This window comes from Saccopteryx bilineata, chromosome 3, assembly GCF_036850765.1.
Source record: "Saccopteryx bilineata isolate mSacBil1 chromosome 3, mSacBil1_pri_phased_curated, whole genome shotgun sequence".
NCBI classification, from domain to species: domain Eukaryota; kingdom Metazoa; phylum Chordata; class Mammalia; order Chiroptera; family Emballonuridae; genus Saccopteryx; species Saccopteryx bilineata.
This window is the reverse complement of record NC_089492.1, coordinates 164,926,504-164,950,826: the sequence shown is the minus strand read 5'-3', so window position 1 is coordinate 164,950,826 and position 24,323 is coordinate 164,926,504. Positions and strand designations below refer to the sequence as shown.

General features: G+C 46.5%; 1 protein-coding gene across 3 annotated transcripts; it reads left to right on the top strand.

Annotated features, from left to right (window-relative positions):
• TENT5C (terminal nucleotidyltransferase 5C) lies at positions 1–23,113 on the top strand. 3 transcript variants are annotated; one of them, XM_066268163.1, is made up of 3 exons: positions 13–106; positions 1,710–1,833; positions 17,618–23,113. In XM_066268163.1, exon 3 carries the CDS (start codon positions 17,644–17,646, stop codon positions 18,817–18,819), a length of 1,176 nt encoding a protein of 391 aa, XP_066124260.1. In that variant the 5' UTR covers positions 13–106; positions 1,710–1,833; positions 17,618–17,643; the 3' UTR covers positions 18,820–23,113. The 3 variants fall into 3 exon arrangements, with proteins under 3 accessions (XP_066124259.1, XP_066124260.1, XP_066124261.1); XM_066268162.1 differs by lacking the exon at positions 1,710–1,833 and having other exon boundaries at positions 1–106; XM_066268164.1 differs by lacking the exons at positions 13–106; positions 1,710–1,833 and adding an exon at positions 719–742.
• Positions 23,114–24,323: the final 1,210 nt, after the last annotated feature.

The following is a 24,323-nucleotide window of genomic DNA, read 5'->3' as shown; positions in this document are numbered from 1 at the left end:
GCGGTTCACTCTGTGCTTCTGTCGGTGGACAGTAGTACCCGCGCCGCTCCTGTTGGGGGCTGCCCAACGCCAAGGACCTGCCACTGTCTTCTCTTCCGCCGCCAAGGTGAGTCCAGGGCCCCCTCCTTCAAAGGGGCGAGGATGCGGTGGCTCCAGAGTCGCGCGTTCTGCCCTCGGGGGTCTGTCCCCGCCGAGCCCAATGAGGGCGCCGGGGCCGGGAGGGGTGGTGCGGACAGGTGCCAGGACCTGGTGTACTCCCCCCGCCCCCGCCCCCCAGCAGCTTTCTCGGTAGCAGTCTCCCTCCGGCCCCCGCTCCCGTGGGTCAGGCGAGACGCTCCGAGAGCAAGCTGCAACTTTCCAGAGACTTCGGCCGGGTCTTGGCAAACTTCAGTGAGTTCCTGCTCGGCGCGTCCCGCGGGCTGCGCCCTGGCTGGGCGCGGCGGGCAGGCCGAAGCGTACGTGATGGGGCCTTAGGCTCCTGCCCGGGGTCCGCCGGCGCCCCGCCACTCCTTCCTCGCTTGCAGTGTCTCGGGCTCGCACCTGCGCTCCCACTGGCACCTACACCCTCTCCGGCCCGCGCACCGAGAATTCGAATGCGGCGGATTGGGGAGGCGCAGTTGGAGACGCAGCGGTCAGGGGCTGGTATCCGGCCGGGCTGGGGAGGGGCGCTTCCTAGGCTGGGTGCCAGGGCCCGGGCGGAGATCGCTCACTTTTCTTGGACTCACACCAGGCTGTAGACACGGTAAGCAGCAAAGTGACCCAAGCGAGTGACTTGTGCGATGCTCTTTCTCTCGGAAACGTTTTGGAAATAAGGTGTCTGCGACCTGGTTCCGTCCCTTTTAGAAATGAAACTTGCTTACAGTGTAGACTAAAAGCCGTGACAGTCAGTTGACTCGGCTAGCGGTGCCGAGTCGGTGGCTCAAAGGCGCCGCTGGCCCAGGAGGTGTCGCAGTCCAGATCACGAAGGTGGGGGGGGGGGGTGTCCGAGGAAGGTGGCGAACCTAAGAACAGGTGGGTAGCCTGTAGACCTAAACTCAACGCCGGCGGGCGACAGAGCAAAACAGCGCTACCTCGAAGCGGGAGGGGTGGGGGAGGGCGGACTTAATCCATCTTCATTAAAACCGACTGTTAGGACTGGACTCCGCGGGAGCGATCAGCTCAGCTCCCTTCCCCATTTTGGTTCAGAGGAGGGCTTCGACTGGGCTGTCCGAGTCCTTAAGTAGGGACCTGCTGCTTTTTAACTTTTGTTTGATTTTTTTTATGGAGTTACAATATGCAAACAATGCAGTGCTTAAAGTGCACCGATTACTGTAAGCGTTTATGTAGACTGTAATTACGATATTTATATTGTGACAGTTGGTATTCACGATATTTGGTTGGTAGGTGGGTTAGGAACCTGAATTTCCCCAGGAAATGAAGTTAAGATGATTAAATCCTCCTGAAGCCGACTCTGGGCCAGGCTCAGCTGCCCTCCAGGGGGGAATGAGAGGCTATTGTTGGCTATACTAACCTTTCAACAAGTATAACTTGACAAGGAAGAGAGCAAGGAAGCAAGGTAAGGGTGGTAGGAGCACTTATCAAGAATTGTGCTGAATCTGAGATCCCCAGAGGTATTTGGGGGGGGGGGGGTGAGAACGGCACATGAGACCCTGCTGTTGAAGGGGGCGGGGTGGGGCCTAGGGAATGCTGACTTTTCTCTTCGCTTTCAGGGAAGCGGTCTGAGCTGGACCAGCAGGAATTCTGTCCTTTGTCATTGTTGTTTGTGAAGATGGAAAACTTAATATCTCTGGAGGCAAGCTTTTACTTGAGATAACTGAAACCTTGTGTCTTCAGGTATACTCATATATTTAGAGTACGCTTATACTCAAGTAGTTTTTAGAAGTTTTGAGTATGTTGTATATAATTGTTCAGGTAGCAGTGGGGAGAGTCCCATAACATTAAAAAACAACAAATGAACAAAAGACCATTTTTTCTCTGCCAGGAGGCTTCTACATTGTTACCCAAAACAAAGATCCCTAATTTTATAAGGAACATTAGTGTGTGATTGTAGAGCTAACAGCAACACTCCTTGTGTGGACTTTCTTCCACAAACTTCCCTCCTCTCTAGGGATGAAGTTGGGGTAACTCTAAAGGAAGGGATTTGGCCCTTGGCCTGTTTGTCAGAGTGACTGTGATTTAGTCTAACACCAGCGGCTCCCCCTGCTTAGTCCCTCTGCTCTAGTCTGAGCTCCAGCAGCACTCTGAAGTCCCAGCCTGAGCTGCAGAGACCCCCCCACAGCCCTCTTCTGGCAGCACCCCAGTTAGCCACATGCCCAGCGTTCAAGGCCGGAGCAGGCTATGGACGTTTTGCACTACCCACTAGAGAACAGAGAAGCCCTCGCACTTCTGAAAGTTCAAGGAACTGCCCGGCAATACAGATAACTTAATGTGGACTGTAGTGCCCTTGTTCTGCCAGTGCCAGTGACCAGACACATTTGATACTGAATGAGAAAATAATGTTTTGTTTTTTAACTGCTCAAGTAAGTAGTCCCTTGTCTTCATCTTTGATATGTTGTGCACATGGGGTCAGTCACTAAAGGATGACAAGCCACATGCTCTGAATGGATGTGGTGTTACTTAGAGAAGTTGTAGAAGCCCAAGGCTAGTTTCAGGAGTTAAATTTGTACTTGGGTTTCTTGGTTTCACACTGTTCTCTGGGCTGTATCTGTTATTTTGTAGGGGTGTGTGTCTGGTTAGATAAGGCTCCTTGCTTATTTTGAGTATTGTCACCAAATTAAGCAAGGCAACATAGAAAAACATGCTCTGTCATCTCGGTGTTTTGACTGTAGCATGTGAAATTGGCATACGCTGTATTCCGTGAAGCAGACACCTGTGTAAAGAAACGTTCATGTGTGTACAACCACTCAGGTACAGCAGTGGTGATCTCTCGTGCTGCTTCTGGGATTTCTGATCGCAGACTTTTTTATTCTTTCACTACACATGCGCTATAAGGAAGCTCATATTTGTGGTTAAAGGGTTTGGAGGAAGCATCTCTATATAACCCAGCTATGTGAGAAATAGCCTTCTGAATTATTTAGAACTAATAGATTTTAGACAGCTGTCCTCTGTAGCCTGTTCTAAAACAGTTTGCAGAACTTCTTGGAACAACAGGAGAAAACTACTATGAAGAAACAATTGCTGATGTTGAGTAACTCTCCCTATAGCATGTTTTTAGTTTCAGAGCCTTTTGGGGTCTTGGTCACTAACCTACTATCAATGTTTTTTTTTTCTTGGATAACAGTGATTGAGTCAGTAAGTGGTTAAAAGTGCTGCCTAGGCAGTAGTTTGTGCCAGGTGCTGAGGATCACAGGGAACGGGCTGTGGGAAGGCCTGTGGAAGAGCTCAGGGTGCAGGAGGAGCTGGGGCAGCTTCGCTGTCCTCCGGGCACTCAGTTGCACTGCTTTGTCTCAGCCACCAGCACTAGGTCCCCAGGGGGCAGGGCTGTGTGCTCACTGCTGCTCCCCAGCCCTGGAGCAGGGCCTGTCACACAGAGGTTAAGGACACACAGTGCTCTGCCGGCATTTGGCTGCCATTCCTCTCAGAGAGGGAGGCCTACTTTAAGTACGTGTCACCCTTGCGGGCCAAAGGGCTACGGCTTTTGGGCTCAAAAGTTCCTAAAATGCAGGGTGGTTCCTGGGCCGTTTTTTAAGTGGAGGCCTCACAGGTATAGGTTTGGAGCTGAGGGACAGGGACCACTAATTGGCTCACAGCTGAAAGCTCTCAGCGGTTACCCTGCTCCCTTCTGCAGTCCCAGCCTGCCCATTCACTCAATACCAGCCTCATGCTATCAGCCCTTCTCTTTCCACAGGCACCGGGTGGCCAGTTCTGCTGACTCTTTGTCTTTTTAATTTTTTGTTTTCCACTGCCATCACTGACCTGGTTTAGGGCCCTACAGACAGTAACTTGATGAGAGTAGTAGTCAGCTCCTCTCCCCGCCTTCGGCCAATTCTGCATTTCAAGTTCCTGGAACACCACTTTTCATAACTCGCAGGGACTCCCTGACCCTCAGGAGGCTGAGCATCTTGTCAGGGCCTGAACCTTTCTGACCTTCTGTTTATTCTTCACCTCCTGTGGAAGAACCCTCCCAGCTGCTCTGCCTCACCTCACAGAAGGCACACTCAAACATCTGATCAGATGAACGCTCCTCCTCCCACACTGTCCTTTGATCTGTCTTCACACCCTTCTCAGAGGCCCCTGCACTACCCCATCTGTGCTACCCTTCTCCCGTGCCTCTCCTCTTCAGTACTTCTCCACAGTGCTGCTTCATGCCTTGTTTTCTACTTTTTTCAAATCTTCTCTTCAGTTGGATGAACACAGAAATCCCATATCTGTCTCCATATAAGCTCCCTGAAAACACCTGTGAGAACATTTTCCATGACTCTTGAACTGCCCCCACCCCTTTTGGGTGGACATAGCTGCTTTCACCTTGCTTAGCCCTCAGGATTGGGAGAAGGGGCAGTCCTCCACATCACCTGGCCAGCTGCCTCACCCCAAACTCACCCTGTTTGTTTATCCCTGACCTGTGCCTGTGATAGTGAGGAGGCAGGCATGAGGACTCCACGGTTAGCCGGCTGTGCCCTTGTGGCCAGTCCAGCCCACCACGTGAAGGAGCTGTAAGGAGGCTGCGGTGGGGGGTGCTCCCATCCAGGGCAGGGAGGAGGTGGCTACTCCCTTAGCACCTGCGTGTGTCTGGTGCTGGCCTAGAGTCTCGGTGCCCAGGGCCCTGGGGGTCTTGATCCTTGCCTCCTCCCTGTCCAAGGCTGCCTTAGCTGTGAGGACACCTGAGTTCTGGTCCTGGCAGCGCCTTGACCTCTTCAGGCTCCAGTTTCTTCATCATAATAAGGACAATAGACCAGCACTATTCAGTAGAAATATGAGAGCCACAGTTAAGTTTCTAGTAGTCACATTAAAAAAGTAAAAATAAACAGGTGAAAAGAACTTTAATTTTATTGAACCCATCATGTCAACTATCATTTCAATATTAATGAGAGATTTTACTGTTTTCAGTGAAATCCAGTGTGTGTTTTGGATACAGTGTTTGGCAGTTCAGGTCTCCACCATCTTTGAAAATGCTAGACTCTCTAATTCTGATTCTGTTTGTGTGGGAGACGAGAGTTAGCAACACGAAGTTATGAAAGAAGAGTGGCAGCCGGGATATAAGCTCTGCCAGAGCAGAGATTGTTGTCTCTTGCTTTGTCTCATAAGCTTCCAGAACAGCCCTGGAAACATAGTAGGAACTCATATTTGAAAGAATGAAAGGGAATTCAGTCATGGTGGCCAATTTATTGGTAATCATTCACCCTGTGAGTCAGACATGACCCTAGAACACAGGCTGTTTGATTCTTAGTCCGGCGTGCATTATTTTGTTTTTCTGTAGTTGAGAAAACTTATGAGTTATCATAAGGTAATCAAAGAACTGCAGATAAAATCTGAGAGTGGCAGGGGACCAGGACTCCAACAATATATGAACAATTAAAATTTAAAACTGTAAGAAGAAATAACTTTCAAGTAAACGGTACCTATGAGATGCGTAATGACAACAACACATGAGTTGGTAAATGCTGACTTATTGATAATTATCCTAGTGAACCATGGCCATGGCTGGTATGACTACGCACGTCTGGGAACACCAAAGACAAGGTGGCTTGGCCACCTGAGATGCAGTTGCTGTAGAAAGAGGTGCCACGCCATGGTTTTCCCTTTCACTTTAATCCCAGCCCTTCCCCAATTCTGCCTGTTTACTTAAATTTCTGTTCTTAGCAGCCTTTATAATGTCAGAGGGACCACTGAGCCTGCTGCCACGCTCAGACCAGAGGTCAGGAACCCCTATGTGAATGTTAACTCCACAGGGAAGGATCTGTGCAAAAGGCAAACCTGGATGAAATGTGTGTGATTAGTGTCCTTAGACATATGTGAGTGAGGGTGTATATATGTGTCTAATGTTTATGAATTGCATTTGAGCACATGAGAGTGGCCTGAGCCATTCCTGAGAGAGCCCAGTGATGCTACTAGTGACTAGACAGTTAGGGGACTGAGGATCTGGTTTGGACACCTGACAGCTGTTCAGAGCTCGCAGCTGGAGAGTCTATGGTAAAGCAGCTTGTGGAAGCAGCCCTTGATAAAACTGAGGGCTGGACTGTCAGCCCTTCAACCTTGAGCATCCTTACAGTCAATGGTCTGCTAGAAAATGTCTTATATTCTCAGTTTAGTCAGTCAGTTTAAACAGTGGGACCAACTCTGGGGATCTCTCTTCATGAGTTCAGACCAGTAACATCTCTGATTTAGAAAGAGGCATTTGTTAAGAGAGAGTGGTCCACCCAGTAGCAACAAGGATTATTTCCAGTTTAGTTGCATAGTTAGCACTTAATAATGCTGACACCTTGGAAAAACCAAGGCTTCTCTGCTTAGCTTCCATCAAAACATGTCTGTGTTCTGACCTTGTTCATATCTACATTTGCAACGATTTTAGCATATCCCTTTAAGCACTTGAACGTCTGTGGTGTCCCTGTCACGTGTGGGCCAGCATTTTGGTTCTGCTACTGCTGTTTTGTAGCATTATCTCTCCACCACACTTGCTGAAGCATCCTATTTTGACAGACAGATGAGCTTTCTGTTTGGAGTGTCTCAGGGCGGGTGTCTGTGGACAGAGCCCAGTCATTGATAACCAAGGCTGTGTTGACACAATGTGGAGGAAGAACTTGTGAGGACCCCTCACATTCGGAAAGCCTGGTGCACAGCAAGGATGCACCAGGTTCTGCTTTAGTCCAACACTCTCTCTTTCTCAATTACTGTGAGAATCTGACCAAATTTTCCAGCTCTGGTAAACATCAGTGTTGAGTGGCTCGGAGGATGCTGATAACCCTGAGAAAATAGATTGAGACCTGAGTTTGACCTGAGCCAAGAGTGAGAAAAGGCCATCTGCGGGTCTGTTGTGTCACTGACTTAGAAATGTTTTCTCTGGGCCCAGCTCTGTGGCATGGTGCAGTTATTTGAACCAAGGTAGAATGTATTTGTGGGTGTTTGCATACGCAACTATAAACATAACTTCTTGGAAAAAGTAAACACAAAATATTTTATTGTCCTTTTCATAAGCAAGGCATTGTTTTATCTGGTTTTGTTGCTCTGAGCTATCTACTAATATAAACTTCTATTCCATGTACATTAAACACAGGTGTGTGCCTTGGTTATCTATAACTCTTTAATGTGTTTGGGGGCAGTGAGGAAGTCAACCAGAATATCCCCACCTCCCTGGTGGTGGGGGTGGGGGCCCTGGTGAGAGGGCTGGCTGGCAGCCAGCAGACAAAAGGCTTGCTCAGGCTGCCCCCTGGTCCTAGATAACTTCTGGCCTTCACCACTCTAGGAATTCAAGAAATGAGGGAGGTTTTCTCTTCAGAAAGCCAAATCCATCTTGACCCTGGTTTTTCTCCTTTCTGCCCGCTTATCTGCTGTTGCATATGTCAAGCCATGGTCATTCAAAGCGCCTGGCTCTTTTCTCCATGATGAAGGAATCTCAGGGATCAAACTATACCCAGGTGGGAAAGTGGCAGGTGTCCAGTCCCAGGTTCACCATGCACGCATGGGTCAGTCTGTGGCCAGGCTGCTTCTATTTTCGGTTCTGTTCCAGCTCTCTTTCTATGCTTGCCCTTGGGGTCCTGGTCACTTCTTTTTTTTTTTTTTTTTTTTTTTTTTTTTTTTTTTTTAAAATTTTATTTATTCATTTTTAGAGAGGAGAGAGAAAGGGAGAAAGAGAGACAGAGAGGGAGAGAGAGACAAGGTGGGGAGGAGCTGGAAGCATCAACTCCCATATGTGCCTTGACCTGGCAAGCCCAGGGTTTCGAACCGGCGACCTCAGTATTTCCAGGTCGACGCTTTATCCACTGCGCCACCACAGGTCAGGCCCTGGTCACTTCTTGCAGATGGACCTACCTGTCTCTGCAGCTCCAGTTGAGTTATCTGTTTCCTGGATCTGATCAAGTTGCCCTCTTGTTTGCAGGGAGTGTCCTGTTCTGTTGCTTTATCAGTAGCTGAACACTCCCGATCTTTCAGGCACCAGAACAGATCCTGGCAGTCACTGCTTTATTCTGTGAGTGGAGCCAGGGGCCCAGTTGCCCAGATAAGTAAAGATTGACCCATTCCTAGAATCTGCCACTTGTGCCATTATTTTTCTTCATAATGCTTGCCCAGCAAGCTGACTGTCCCAGTTCCTTCCACTCCTGGGTCCTCCCTTTTGAGCTTGCTTTCTCCGAAATCACCACTGCCTTGCTACGGAGCCAGCATTGTGGAGCTCCCACGGGAGAGGACCCCAGACCCTCATCTCCCAGCCACTGTTTCTTTAACATAGACATTGGCACAACTATTAGAATTTCTAGACTTCATTACATTCAGTTCTGGTGGCTCACTAGCCTGCCGACAGCCCCTAAGTCCAGGCTGACTCTGAGGGAGAGTTTCTGTACGGACAGTCATTAGTTTGGTTCTCTGTGCTTCTGTCTTTTTTTTTTTTTTTTTTTTTTGTATTTTTCTGAAGCTGGAAACGGGGAGAGACAGTCAGACAGACTCCCACATGCGCCCGACCGGGATCCACCCGGCACGCCCACCAGGGGGCAATGCTCTGCCCCTCTGGGGCGTCGCTCTGCGGGGACCAGAGCCATTCTAGCGCCTGGGGCAGAGGCCAAGGAGCCATCCCCAGCGCCCGGGCCATCTTTGCTCCAATGGGGCCTTGGCTGCGGGAGGGGAAGAGAGAGACAGAGAGGAAGGAGGGGTGGTGGTGGAGAAGCAAATGGGCGCCTCTCCTGTGTGCCCTGGCCGGGAATCGAACCCGGGTCCCCCGCACGCCAGGCCGACGCTTTACTGCTGAGCCAACCGGCCAGGGCCTCTGTGCTTCTGTCTTGCTTTCAGCACTTGCCAACTGACTTTTCTCAGGTGGCTTTCGCACATCTCTCCCTCCATCTTGTAAGAAACCTTCACACCTTCTCCCCTTTTCCTGCCTTCCTTCCCTTCCCTTCCTCTTGCTGCAGACTACTTCCTACAACTCCCTGAGCAGCTCCCTTGTCTTTAAGCCCTGCCCACACCCCAACCCAGACATTCCAGTATTCGCCTCCAGGTAGCCTCTCAGTCCTATTTCTGCCACTTCCCAGTTATTCTGTGGATCCTCTTTGTTCCCAGTGTTCTCGTCTGTAAGGGGACAAGATCGGGTCTCCCTCTCCAGGGATGCTGAAAGAGTCACTGCGGCAGTCTGCACACAGCCCTACCACACTGTCTCTGGCATGTTGTCAAATAGAGTTTGGTGGCTCATATTAGGACACCTGGCTAAACATGTGGTCACTTTGGTGTCCTTGGGCCATGCCTGTGGCCACACAAAGAGCCCCTGGAAGGTTCTGCATCTGTCAGTACCTGCTGGAGCCTGAGGAAGTGGTAGGATTACTCTGGGGGGGAAAGGATGTGGGTGGGGTTAGTGCGGTACTCAGTGATGAAATAGCTGCTGTGCATCCCACTGAGAGCTAGGATTTCCCACAGCACACAGTGGGCAGTGAGTTGCCTTTTCTGGTGCGTCTCTGCCCTCAGAGCCACCCTGGTGTCCTGGAAGATGACCACTGCCCTCATCTGGAGTCTGCACTAAATAGGCATTGAAGGGTGATTAATTCAAACTTTGCTGTCTCTACGTGGTGGGGGCAAGAGACAGTAGGGAGGTATGTACCTAGTGATGTGGTTTACAGAAGGCTGCTTTCTGTCTTCCTTTTTTTTCTTTAGAGAGAAAGACAGACAGGAAGGGAGAGAGATGAGAAGCATCATCTCATAGTTGCATCACTTTAGTTGTTCATTGCTTGCTTCTCATACGTGCCTTGACCAGGGGGCTCCAGCTGAGCCAGCAACCTTTGGGCTCAAGCCAGTGACCATGGGATCATGTCAGTGGTCCCATACTCAAGCCAGTGACCTGAGGGTATCAAACCTGGGACCTCAGTGTCCCAGGTTGACACTCTATCCATTGCACCACCACCAGTCAGCAACAGAAGGTTGCTTTCTCCTTTTTTGGACAGGACCAATAAAATCTCTATTTTAGAAAAAGATCTCTTTAGCAGGAGCAAGAACTGGTGGTAGTTGCCACCAATTCCAGGACTTAGAACACTGACTTAGGAGCTGAGAATCTGGGGACAATTCACTTAATCCTTCCCGATCCCTGCTCTAAATTGTGGGGAAGGGACAGTGCTGCTCCTTTGCAGCGCTTGTGAGAGTGAAATGGGAATGATGTGGAGTGGCTCGCACTCAGTGGTCTTTCATTTGCTTTGACATGCGCCTCTGCACACCTTCCTTTTTCAGGAAACAAAGCAACAGGCCCAGACTGGGCTTCTCATTCCCTCGGCTAGCTAAGGAAGAAGTGGGAGGGACTTCATGATGCATATTGTCATCTACTTCCACTTCTGTTTACATTCTCTGGGCTTTTATAGGTAAGGAAACTTTTTGCTTAAAGGGTCCTCTGTTGTAGATGGAGAATAATAGTTTGTACGGAGGATGCCTCCAGAGGTGTATGTGTCTCTTCTCATCCAGAAGCCAGGGACAGCAGGTGTCACCAGACTTGGTCCATTGTCCATGGTTGGGTCTCTTGCCCTGAGCAGGAAATTCTTATTAGGAAGGTCCAGGCTTTCAAGGTAACATTCAATAACAGTGAAAGGAAAGTTTGCCGTCAACAGAATGCTGAAATGTGTTTGAGTTTTTTTTGTATTCTTAAAGGGTCAAGAAAGAGGATGTTTCTCAGTTGTCTCTGGGCTGGATGGAGGGGCTGCTGTAGCAAGAGAGCTGCAGGATTTCCATGAAACCTCTGCACAAGAGCTTCTACAGCTTTCATGCTGAGTATCACAGACCTGACTTACATGTGTACCATTTGCGTGGAGGTACAGCTCCTCACACATCAAGGACTCTTTGGACAGGCTTTCTCATACCAGTTGCATGCAGGAGTCAGTGTTGATTTGACCTAAGCCTTTGACCATGAGACCGGGAAGGGCTATAAATGTCTTCATAACTCTCATCTCCAGCTGTCCCTCTGCCTATCCTATGAGCCTGCCTTGAGTCCCTGAGTCGCTTCATGCTTTCATAGTCTCTGCCACTCTTGTTTTTGTGTTCTAGGTAAAGTATGAAGCAGAACTAGAATACCCATCTTCCAAAAAAAATAATGGGCTCAAACATAGGTTTTCAGGTCATCCTGCATTGAATGGCTCTGTCCCAGGCTATGGGAAAACAAAGTAAACTAGGCATCAATTTTCTGTCAGGTAGCTTGGTGTAATCTTCCAGCCTCCTTGGATTTTTTCTCCCGCTTTGATTGCTATCTGCAAACCTGTGTTCTTTTCATGTGTCTATTTGACACTTGTGTTGCAGAGAGATGGTAGAAGAAAAGGAATTCAAGGGTACCCAAGATAGTTGTTCATTGTGAGTCAAACATTTTAGAAGTTTAAATAGCTTGAACTGAGTAGGAAGTTGGTCATCCTCACTTGTAATAGTGCCTGGATTTTCAGATCAATGAGAAGTCATGGTTCCTACCTTCTCGTTTCCTCTGTTCAAAATATGATGATTCTGCTTCTCAGACAGTAAAAGGAAAATAAAACACTTTAGTTTTAATTTACCAGGCTTCAGATTGCTTTTCTAGTCACTATTTCATGAAATTTTGAACTAGAATTTGCCTTTAAGCAGGACCTTTCATGAGCTGGGAATGTATATTTTGTATGATTCTTTTATATGGGAATTACATCTATTTTGATTTCAAGTGGTTAATTAAAACTATCGCACTAAGCTGTGGTGTGTTCTCTAAGCATTTAAGGGCCTATGAATTGGATTTATTAATAATACCAATGTTTGTCTAAGTAACTAGAAAATGTACTTCTGATATTTGAAATTGTTTGGGTGGGTGAGGGAAAACAAAGACTTCCTTTCTAGTAGGCACCACTAGCTCATTCTGGACTCTTCTAGTGAGCAAAGTACTGAATATGAACCCAGCCTAAATTTGCACTTTCAGTACCTTGAGTCCCTATACCTAGATCATGGTAAATTAGGAGAATTAAAAATTACACCATGGGCCCTGGCTGGTTGGCTCAGTGGTAGAGCGTCGGCCTGGTGTGCAGAAGTCCCGGGTTCGATTCCTGGCCAGGGAACACAGGAGAAGCGCCCATCTGCTTCTCCACCCCAACCCCCTCCTTCCTCTCTGTCTCTCTCTTCCCCTCCCGCAGCAGAGGCTCCACTGGAGCAAAGATGGCCTGGGCGCTGGGGATGGCTCCTCGGCCTCTACCCCAGGCACTAGAGTAGCTCTGGTCGCAACAGAGCGAGGCCCCAGAGGGGCAGAGCATCGCCCCCTGGTGGGCAGAGTGTCGCCCCCTGGTGGGCGTGCTGGGTGGATCCCGGTCGGGCGCATGCGGGAGTCTGTCTGACTGTCTCTCCCTGTTTCCGGCTTCAGAAAAATACAGAAAAAAAAAAAAAATTACACCATGGCCTTGGCATTTGTTGTGTCCCATACTGTGCCTGTATCTAGATTTTTTCTAAAAGTTAATATCGTTATTCATATGTGTGTCAGAAGCTGACGTGGAAGAAGCCAACCACAGGCATTTTAGAGTATTGAAACAACGTTTATTGCATTTATTAAGATTCTTGCAGCTGTAGCTAATGATCAACATAACACTTTCATATGACAGAAGCCATAATGTCTGAAATGAGATATAGCAAATCTTATAAAACTACAAAAAACATTTATTTATATTATTTATTTTATTAAAAATTTTTTTTTTTTAATTTTTATTTTATTTATTGATTTTTAGAGAGGAGAGTGAGAGAGACAGAGAGGGATAGAGAGGAGAGACAGAGACAGAGAGAAGGGGGGAGGAGCTGGAAGCATCAACTCCCATATGTGCCTTGACCAGGCAAGCCCAGGGTTTCGATCCGGTGACCTCAGCATTTCCAGGAAAAAAATTTTTTTGTGACAGAGAGAGAGACAGAGAGAGGGACAGATAGGGACAGACAGGAAGGCAGAGAGATGAGAAGCATCAGTTCTTCATTGCAGCTCTTTAGTTTCTCATTGATTGCTTTCTCATATGTGCCTTGACCTGGGGCTACAACAGAGCAAGTGACCCCTTGCTCAAGCCTGTGACCTTGGGCTCAAGCCAGTGACCAAGGGGTCATGTCTGTGATCCCACACTCAAGCCAGCAACCCTGCACTTAAGCTGGTGAGCCCGCGTGTAAGCTGGTGATCTCAAGGTTTTGAACCTGGATCCTCCATGTCCCAGATCAATGCTCTATCCACTGCACCACCGCCTGGTCAGGCCAAAAACCATTTTTTTAATAACAGAAAGGTACTAGATGAGATGGCTTATCAATTATTTTAAAAGTTTTGGGGTTTTTTTGTTTGTTTTGGTAAACAGTGGACATCATCTTTCATACAGTACCTAAGTAGAAACTTGACTAAAACTTTCCTCCATTCTGGAGGGAAAATAGTCTCTCCTCCCCTTCCTACCCCTCTAGCGATCAGCATTTAAGGCTTGGAGGGAAAGCTTCTAAATTTGTTTGATTTTGGGCCTGACCTGTGGTGGCGCAGTGGATAAAGCGTTGACCTGGGAATGCTGAGGTTGCCGGTTCAAAACCCTGGGCTTGCCTGGTCAAGGCACATATGGGAGTTGAAGCTTCCTGCTCCTCCCCCCTTCTCTCTCTCTCTCTCTCCTCTAAAAAAAAAAAAAAAAAAAAAAAAAAAAAAAAAAAAAATAAATAAATAAAAAATAGCAACCCTTAAATTAAAAAAAAAAAAAATTTGTTTGATTTTGGAACATGGATATGGGCATAGTTGGGAAGGATAGGAAAGGAGCTGAAGGAATTAAAGTAGCAGATGAATAGAAAGCTCATGGGGAAAGATTTTAGAACACAGCTCATAAGATTTTAACTTTTTTCAACTAACACATGTATAGGTTCTAAATTAAAAGGGGTTGAAATCAGTTTTTCTTTGTCTTCTGTCTCCCAACCTACAGGTGATATGTGGTATAGGTTGAACCACTCTGTGTCCTTACAGAGATGTCTGTGATTGTATAAGCATAGACTTGTACTTTCATACACTTGCTTTCTATTAATAAATCTTGATGAGCATTTCACACTCATACAGATAGAGCTGTCAACTCTATGGACAACTGTATGCATTGGTATTTTAAGCTTTATAAATAATTCTCCAATGAATAGTCTTGAGCATACTTGCAAGTATACCCAGGGGATAAATCCAAAGTAGACTTCCTAGAAGTAGAATTGCTATGTCCATGGGTATATCTACTGAAAATTGAGACTGCCACATTGTTCTCTAGAGAGAACCCCTGGGCATTGTACCTAAGGTGACTGCTTCTGGATCTTGCCAATCTGATAGGTAAAAAGGATACACTGAAGTTTTAATTTGCCCATCCTTTTAAGGTATGGTTGAATATGTTATGCGTCTGAGCCACTGTTTATGTGCTTTGACCCTTCTTCTGATAGGGTTCTAGTATTTCTGATCTGCAGAAGCTCGTTATTCATTAAGGAAATGCATACTTTGCCTAATGTTACAAATATCTTTTCTCTTCTGACTTCTTTATGTTTTTTTTAACTATGTAGATTTTAATTTTTATATAGGCAAATGCACCAGTTTTGTGACTTCTAGGTTTTATATAATTTAGAAAGGACTACTCACTGTATGTAAGTATATAAATTCTATGTTTTTTTCTAGTACTTTAGGGTTTCATATTTTATACTTAAGTTTTTAATTCACCCATTGAGATCTTAATTTGGCACAAGATAAGGAGCCACCCTGTTTATTTTTTTGAATCTAGATAACTATTCAGATGTCTCAAGTTTTCCCTTACTATTTTGAAATATTATATATACAAATACCCTTATTATTAGATTTTATTCCTAGATTTAAAAAATTCTCTTCCATCAGATTGTCTTTTTTTGCTAGTACCACATGCTTTAATTATTGTGGCTTCATAATGTCTTTTATGGGGCTAATATACATCAGTCCTATTTTCCCTTACTCTTCCATCTAGTACTGCCCCTCCTCCCATATGAACCTTACAAATTCTTGGTCTATAACAAATTTTAACTTTGAATCTACTACAAGTTCAGAGATTTAAAAATATATGAAAATTCTCATGTATATGCACTTTTCTCTCCCAGAAGCAGTGATAGCTTCACCAGCTTCTCACTGGTGTTAGATGTCCCTCCTCTAATGTTAAGAACCACACTGTTTTAGAGGTGGGTGTAATCCTGACTTTAACTTTCCACTACTTCTTCCTTTTTTCTTTTCCTTTTTCTTTTTTTTTTTTTTTTAACAATTCCTTAGAAAGAAAGGCCCGAGTCAAAAGCTATTCCTACAGTGATTTTCTGCAACGTGAGAATAACCCTCCAGGTTCTTCCTGGAGATTTTCTTAAAATTAATTGTTCTTTCTATTCTAACTACCAATTGGATTAAAGCTCCTTCATTTGTATTTTTACAAGTAGATTAGCATACTTGACCGAAATCTGTCACCAAATCACAGATCATTTAGCAGTGGTTTGAAACAAAGCTTGAGCTGTACCTTTCTGTGGGCATTGGAACTTACTGGGTAGTACCCTGTATAATAGGCACAATTACACTGTATGCTCATCATAAAAGGGGTCATGAAGAACCAAATGTACACAGAGCTCATTAGAAAGAAAACTTCTGTCCCAAATCTGACTAGAAGCTAAATGCCAGCCACAGTAGACATTCAATATTTCATCACAAATTTTGTGTGGTTTCTGGAACTTGGGAGTGCTCTGGTAGAATGATCAGATAGCCTAGGGCTTTAACACTGTCCAAACAGGTTTGAAGGGAAACTTTTATCTTCCCCTTGGCAAGTAATTTTTCTGTAGCAAGCAGAGGAACACTCATTCCTGGACTGATCTTCCTGGAGCTCAGCCTTCCCATGCCAGCCAAGCAAATTCAGGGTCTTAACCTACATGTAAATAGGAGCCTGTGATTGACTTGAGGAGAGGTGCACAGTGGCCAGACTGGACATGGCCAGGTCTTGGCTGCATGCTGCCTCTGCCCATCAATTCCAGCCACGAGCTCATGCTGGTTTTCAGTTGTCCTGTGTCTTGTCCTCATAAGTCTCCTTTCTGCTCACTCAGTCAAAGGACACTTCTTTCTTTATATTACATTTTCTTTCTAGCATACACAGCCTGTACTGATATATTGTGTTCTCACTCACCTTCTGAATAGCCAGCTCCTGGAAAGCTCCACTTACTGTGTGCAGCGGCGCCCAGCCCTGACAGCCGCCCGGTTGATCTGAGCACTGTAGGTAAGGCAAGGATCCCTGGCCCCAGGGCATGACCAAAGCTCCACTTGGAATCCCAGGACAACAGGTGCTGGGTGTGCATTCAGAAGTGCAACTGCAGAGGTCACTGGGGCGGGTGTTCCGTGTGTCCAGCGAGTCAGAAAGGTGAAGGGAGTGGGAAGACTGCTCACTGTGAAATCTGAGAACACCTTGACCTTTTGTTTCAGCTCTTCCATCCTTGTAGCTAATGTTTGACCCATGTCACCTTGACTCTAATATATCAGTACTTTTTTCTGTGTATTAGGATTTCCAGGAATATGTTGCATTTCATTTTCTGCAAAGTATAACTTAGTTAAAAAATTAGTGACTGTGGCTCCAGCAGGTGAAGCATGAGTGGTGGTGTTTTACTCCCGCTGAGTGCGAGCTTTCTCCTTGGATAGCATCAAGGTACTACTTTTCAAAATACAGGTGAAAATTGACACTCCCCCGAGGAAGTTTCCCACATGCTGTGTGGGGCCTCCTTGCTGGGCAGAGTGGGCAGAGTTGCTCCACTACATAGCTGACCTAACCCTTTTTAAACCAGGAATTTTGTCATTTAAACAGCTCCTTGGTCCTAGCCTGGATAACAAAGGTGTTAGTCATAGGGTGGACCACTCCCATGAGGGAAAAGGATGCGGGGCTGATGCTACTGTGACATCCATGTAGTTGATATTACCAGGACTGACCTGACCCCCTCTTCTTGGGTGGTTGCAGCCCAGAGTTGAGAACCCATCCGTTCATGGAGTGAAGGGAGCCTTTCCTCATGGAGCCTGTGTTCTGCGTGTGGCGCAGGCTCCACGAGTTCAAGGTGCAGTTAGGGTGCTAGAGCAGGAGAGGTAGTCTCCACCGATGACAGGGAGACTTAGCAAACCTGCAGGTCCTCTGTTGACTAATGTTGTGTTCAGGTGACGTGATATAAGAGTCTGTCTCCCTCCTGTCACTTAAATCCCCACCATCCACCCCCCACCCTCACACAAACAAAACAAGTAAACATACGAAACAAGCACCTACAACAAAATTATGAACTTGTCCAGTTTGGTATAAAGTAAATGTGTGTCTTGTCCTTACTTCATGAAAGCACTATTTTTTACATATTTAACTCATTTAATCCTCACAGTAACACCTAGCAGTAGGTGCCATTTATTACTATTTTACAGGAAAATGTCCAGAGAAAAATCAACGTCATCTCTTGAGTCTCTAAAGCTGTTTTTCCCCATAGAAGTGAATCCTAACTCTGTTTGTCACCCCCTCACTTTCAGTTTCCTTGGTGAGAACATTCCCTAAGATGGCCGAGGAGAGCAGCAGCAGCAGGGATGGCATGTCCTTAAGTGTGCTCAGCTGGGACCAGGTTAGCCGGCTGCACGAGGTCCTGACCGAGGTCGTGCCCATCCATGGCCGGGGCAACTTTCCGACCTTGGAGATAACTCTGAAGGACATCGTCCAGACCGTCCGCGGACGACTGGAGGAGGCGGGCATCAAGGTGCAGGACATCCGGCTGAACGGCTCCGCTGCTGGCCACGTCTTGGTCAAAGACAACGGCTTGGGTTGCAAAGACCTGGACCTGATCTTTCACGTGGCTCTTCCCAGCGAAGTGGAATTTCAGCTGGTCAGGGATGTGGTTCTGTGCTCCCTTCTGAACTTCCTGCCGGAGGGTGTGAACAAGCTCAGAATCAGCCCAGTCACTCTGAAGGAGGCGTATGTCCAGAAGCTGGTGAAGGTCTGCACGGACACCGACCGCTGGAGCCTCATCTCCCTCTCCAACAAGAACGGGCGCAACGTGGAGCTGAAATTCGTCGACTCCATCCGCCGGCAGTTTGAGTTCAGTGTGGACTCCTTCCAGATCATCCTGGATTCTCTGCTCTTTTTCTATGACTGCTCCAGCCAGCCCATCTCCGAGCATGTCCACCCCACGGTGATTGGGGAGAGCATGTATGGGGACTTCCAGGAAGCCTTCGACCACCTGCAAAACAGACTGATTGCCACCAAGAACCCTGAGGAGATTAGGGGCGGGGGGCTGCTCAAGTACAGCAACCTCCTGGTGCGGGACTTCCAGCCCACAGACCAGGAGGAGATCAAAACCCTGGAGCGCTACATGTGCTCCCGGTTCTTCATCGACTTCCCGGATATCCTCGAGCAGCAGAGGAAGCTGGAGACCTACCTGCAGAACCACTTCGCCGAGGAAGAGAGGAGCAAGTACGACTACCTCATGATCCTCCGCAGGGTCGTGAACGAGAGCACCGTGTGCCTCATGGGCCACGAGCGGAGGCAGACCCTAAACCTCATCTCCCTCCTGGCCTTGCGTGTGCTGGCTGAGCAGAACATCATCCCCAGTGCCACCAACGTCACCTGTTACTACCAGCCTGCTCCATACGTCAGTGACGGCAACTTCAACAACTACTACGTCGCCCAGCCTCCAGTGACCTACAGCCAGCCCTACCCCACCTGGCTGCCCTGTAACTAACCTTAAGACCTGAGGGTTTCCACAGTGGGAACCCTCATAGGGCAAGGGTTCTCAGGTAGGGAGCCGTAGGTGTTTGGCTTTTAAAGGGGAACTCAGCTCTGATTCTGCTTTTTTTTTCTTTGTGTACCCATTGGAATGGGTCTACAGGGTATCATGAGCCAACCCTAAGGGACCCATTATTCCAGTACCACTTTGGGAAATGCTATAGGAAGTATGGCTTATCCACATCTTTCCAAGATAGACACTAACATGCCACGTCCCACGCATCAGTACAGGTGGCCTGAGCTCTGTTGTAGCATGGCTGGGGGTGCGCGTGGGCAGTGTATGAGAAGTATTAAGCTACTTGTATTCTCACTTGAGCCTGGAGTAGGCAATGTTACTCTCACTTGGGATTCTCAGTTACATGAAAGGTGTGCTGATTGTATTTTCTTGTGTCAATTTTAGTCAGGCAGAAAATGGTAAACATGAGGGTGCTCCTGTGACTTAATTTTTTGTTCAACAGACTAGATTGCTTAGTTTCTAACCAGTCTGCAGAGCTGATGCTGTCTCTCATTAATAAACCAAAGCCAGTAGCTGGAGAAGTGAGGTCTGGTTGAAGTGGTTTATGGTTTAGATGCTGTACTATCATGAGGACTTGTGTGACATATTGCTGAGGAAAAAAAGAAAAAAAAATCTCTTCTTGAAATGTAACTTAAAAACAAAATAAAATGTGGAATGTGGAACAATGTTAAAATAGAATGGTGATGGGTGATGGTGATTGTAAATAGGAAACATGAATGTTCAATTTTTTTTAAGGAATTCTTATTGAATGACACTTCTTTTTTCCTTATAGTTCATCATTTTGTTTTTCTCTTCCCAAGACTGAGGACTATGCTGAGTCTAGGGTCATTGCAGTAACTGACATGTGAGGGTCTTCCCATGTTTTAATTGGAAACCCATTTTGGTCACATTCCAAGCATGACAAGCTGTTTTTTTCAAGTACTTGGACTGACTTTGTTGTTGTTATTTTCTTTTCAAAAGTGGCAGCTTTCTCCACCAATTTTTTTTTCTTTTTTGATTTTTTTTTTCTTTTTTGACAGCAAGTGAATCCAGGAATGTCAGTAGAACAGGGTGACCTATGAAATGATCTGCTCTTGTTGGCAGAGTTTTTTGGCTTAAAATTGCTTTTAAATGGAACCTGCTGTCCCTGAGCTGTGTATGAGGTGGAGGGTTAGCATCCCTTTGGGCCGTGTGTGCATCTACAGTACCGAGGCACCTTGCAATGATCAATTCTGGTGTAAGTGGAGAAGAATTGAGTGAATGAAGAAGAATCTTCCTTATCTGGTAGATTTGACCATATCTGTTTATATTCTGCACTTTAGAAGGAAAACAGTATTAGTCTCTAGTCTAAAGCAAGCTTAGTAAATAGGAGAGTTCTAGCTTTCCCAGTAGATTAAATAAGGGATTTTGTTTGGGAACTTTTTGTGCAATCTCTTAGCAAGCATCACTTTAGGTAGGATGTTAAGGGCAAAGAAACTCATATTGCCAGCTAGCTTGGTTTCTAAAGTGACTTAATCTAACCCATGGTCCTGATTTTGAATTTCTCCTGTGGCCATAAAAACCCCAGCTCTGAGTGATTGCTTTCTCCTCGCTTTACTAAGCAATGAAGTTACCTTCATATGGAAGTGCTTAATAGAAAACAAGTGGTTTACCTTTTTCTGAAGATGACATTTTCAGGGGATTTTTTTAGAATGTGATGTCTTAGTCCTCTTAAAAGCAGATGGGGCATAACTAAACCCCAAAGCTTAGTTGGTATCCAGGCTGTGCTATGTTAGGTAAATAGAAGCCACTTCTTAGTATATAGAAACCGGCTCCAGTTTCCTTTGAGCCAGTCATATTTGAATTCAGTGGCTTTGAGTCAAGGCCGGTTCAACATTGGAGAGGAGGGGGCAGGGTGCTTCAATATTAAAGGGGGGACAATGAAGAGTGAATCCCAACTTTAAAAATGACGTGGTTATCCATGACCTTAAAAGACTGCCAGTGTGGTCAGATGGCAACATATTTGCCCCAAAATGACAGACCTGTTTAACCAAAACTTTGAAATATGATGAAGCCTCCAACAAAAGCACTCACTAATAGAAGTCAGTATGCATCTACCAGAAGGCTCCAGATGCAGAGGGGTTAGAATCACATCAAGTAATTAAATTTCAGTTTGTCCTTGGAGTTCTTTCTGCTTATTTTCCCCCTACCTGGTATTGGATTTTCTTTAAGAATGAAGGGAGGCACAGAAGATGCTAAAAATTCCCAGCCCCAGAGTTCTTTGCCCCTATGTATTATGGCCAGTTCGCTAGTCCCTTCCCCTGCAGGTTTTGGGCAGCCCAGCTGTTTTGGAGTTTGGGAGTAGACATGTGTTCCAGAAGCATCAGGGTAAAAGCTGCACTGACCAGAGCTGCACTTTTGAAAAACAGCACCCTGTGCTAATGGTGTCTCCACCTGCTCTGTGAGCCTTTTACCGGCCTCAGAATAGACCAGGTAACCTTGAATTTCAGGTGTCGGGAAATTCCAGCTGAAACCTGCCTTTCATTCTGTTCACAAGTACCATGTCCTCTGGATTTGTACCGAGTCCAGTGGTTCTTTCTGTGTGTTGAGTAACATGAAACTTGGCAGTGGCCAAGGGCACTAAAGTTCAAGTGCAAGTTATCATATATAAAGCAATCTCATTTGCTTCAGGGCTCTGAACCGTTTTCTGATGCTTTCTACGAGTGTGCAGCTTGTTACCCAAGCCTGCTTCTTGGAATCAGGTTAAGCAGCAGTGAGAGTAAAACAGTACGTTTTCCCCTTGTGTTGGCAGAAGGGTACACACCAAATTCCTGGCCCTGAGCTTCAGTCTCATCCTTAAATCTCACCTTAACAGCATGACACTACTCCTCACTCAATAATTTCAACTCTGAAACTAAACTCTGCATCACTGACACCTTCAAATCAGCATTCCTGCTGACCACATGTGGGATGTGGCTTGAGCCACACCCAGGAGGGCTGGCAGAGGGGTGAGTCGGGAGGAGAAATGTTCTTGATATATGATGACAAGTATAGTTTGGCATTTAAGTTTTTTTCCCCCTGTTTGATTTTTCCCTGGAGTATTGAGTTATGGTGGGCTGTGTGTGAACCTCTTTTGTTTTGTTTTGTTTTGGGTTTTTTTTTGTGGTGACGCAGTAATACGCAAATGGCTGGAGCCTGACACTGTTTGTCCTTCAGCCTTTCCGCTAGCGTGGTAGGTGAGGGTTATAGGGCTTTTTTAACTTTGGAAAATGGTGCCACTCAAAAGCAACTTCCAAATTTTTGGAATACCTCCTTTCTAGTTAACTTTCTGGTACCGGTGCCTTGTTTTTGGGTGCAGCCAGATTCTGAGCTTAAATGTCCTCTTACAGAAAATAAATGATAGTTACCCACTTATGAGCAGGGACCTTGATGCTCACTGGGGCCATCACTTCTGGGGTGTCTGGGGCTCCACACTAGGGAAAACCCTCTGGGGGGATTCCGTGAGGTGAAAGAACTTCCAGTTGCCAAGGTTAAATTCATACACAATCTGGCAGAGACCAGAATGTGACAGCTGACTTTGGAACATATTACAATTCATGTGGTTACATTAAGAGGACCAGGGGAGGTGTGTGTGTGAGAGTGTGTGTGTTGGGGGTGGGTGGGGAGTGTATATTTAAAAAGACCTGGCAACTTTTCAAGATTATTTGTGGAGACTTCCAAGGTGAGGAACAGGAAAAAAAATACTTTTTTTGTGTGAGTTCAAGTTCTAAATCTTGTTGACCTATCACTTAAAAATAAAAACAACAAAATAACAGTGTCAGCAAAGGAAAATGCTTGGAGTTTTGCCTGGAAGAGCGCGAGTTGGTGCAAATTGTCATGTGTGTTTGCATAGGAAGGTGGAAGACCATCCACTAAAGAGGAAGCCCTTAAATAATATGGATCTGTGGGTGTTTGAAAACTCAAGCCATCTAGGGTTTTTTTAATGGGTTAAAATAATAGCTGCATTAGGAAAATTAAGAGTTTTTATCTATTAACTTCCAAATTAATATAAGTAAAAAGTAAGATATTCATTAGACCAAATTGGAAGCTGTTACTCTCGATTGACATAGCCTTGGAAATGCTCATTTACTTTGGCACCCAGGACTCCCGAGGTTTCCTCTTTGGTACAGTGGTCACCGACCTTCTTATGTGAAGCAGGTAAAATCAGTTAGCAATGCAAATGTATTAGAACTTGATAAAATAGAGCTTTAAGTTGAGAAATAAAAATTTATTTAAAAGAAACACCTTGTCAGTTATGAAACCTTCTTGTGCTCATTTCTTTGTGTGTCTCCTTAGTGGTGAAATTATTTTAGTTTTCGGGTAAGGTGGGGTTGCATCATTGTGGGTGGTCATCAAAGGTAACCTTGGAGTCCCTCCCCCAGCTATGGCCGCCTCCAGCACGAATGAGTCAGCTTTTTTATTTTGTTTCTTGCATACCTTAGCCCCTCACAGTCTGTCCCTCTCCCTGTCTTTTCCACTTGGGAGATAAGAGTCTTTTCAACCCACCTTGCTCCCTGGTCGCCAGAATACTGGACGTCAGAGTAATGGCGGAGTAGGAAGCGATACCGATAAATCTCCCCCAAAACTCAACAAGATCTTCAACCAGAAACAGAAAAACCTATACTTGGAGCTTCCAGATTCTTCGCAATACACCCAAAGGTATGATTGAGTGAAAAATTGGCTAAATATATAACCAAACCCCGAAGGAAATAGGGAGTAAGATATGCTCCGCCTTCCTCACTAACCTAAACAGGGCGGCTTTCTCTGGTAACTGTGAATATAGAAACTGAGGCGGGCAAAGGGGGTGAATAGATCCAGGCCGCCGCAGCAAAAACGGCCGAACCAGGCTGTGGCTCAGAGATCCAAGCCGAGGAAAATCTGATCCTGTGGCAACCCGGGCAATACAAGCTAACACTCGCGGCAAACCCAAACAAAGAAAGACAAGCGGAGCGGCCATTTTACCCGGTCTCCTGGTCGGTGCGCAGTTAGTGGAAGAGAGATTTCTTCCTAAGCCGCGGAAGTGGGTGCCCGTGTTGCCCCACGGAGAGGCAGGGTCAGAGGCCTTTCTGTGGGCTGAGGGCAGAGTCTCTGGGCAGCCCCAGCGCCCTGGGAAAGCCACGCACGGGAGGGAGTGAGAACTACTTCCAACGGTGGAGATTTTCCGTGCTGGTGAGGGTTTTACTCAGAGGGAACCGCGGCCGGCCTCATATCCTGGTGTGCGCGCGCAGATAAGGAGTGAGTGATTCCTCCGAGTGCCTCGGCAGTGCGCGCCCGTGTTATCGCACAGAGGGGCAGAGTCAGGGGCCTTTGTGTGGGCCAAAGCGGAATCTCGGGCCGCCCCAGCGCCTTGCAAAAGCCGCACACGGGGACGGAGCGAGACTCAATTCCAACGCTGCAACTTTTCCCTGCGGTTGGGGGTTTCACTCAGAGCGTGAGACTGCTGGCCG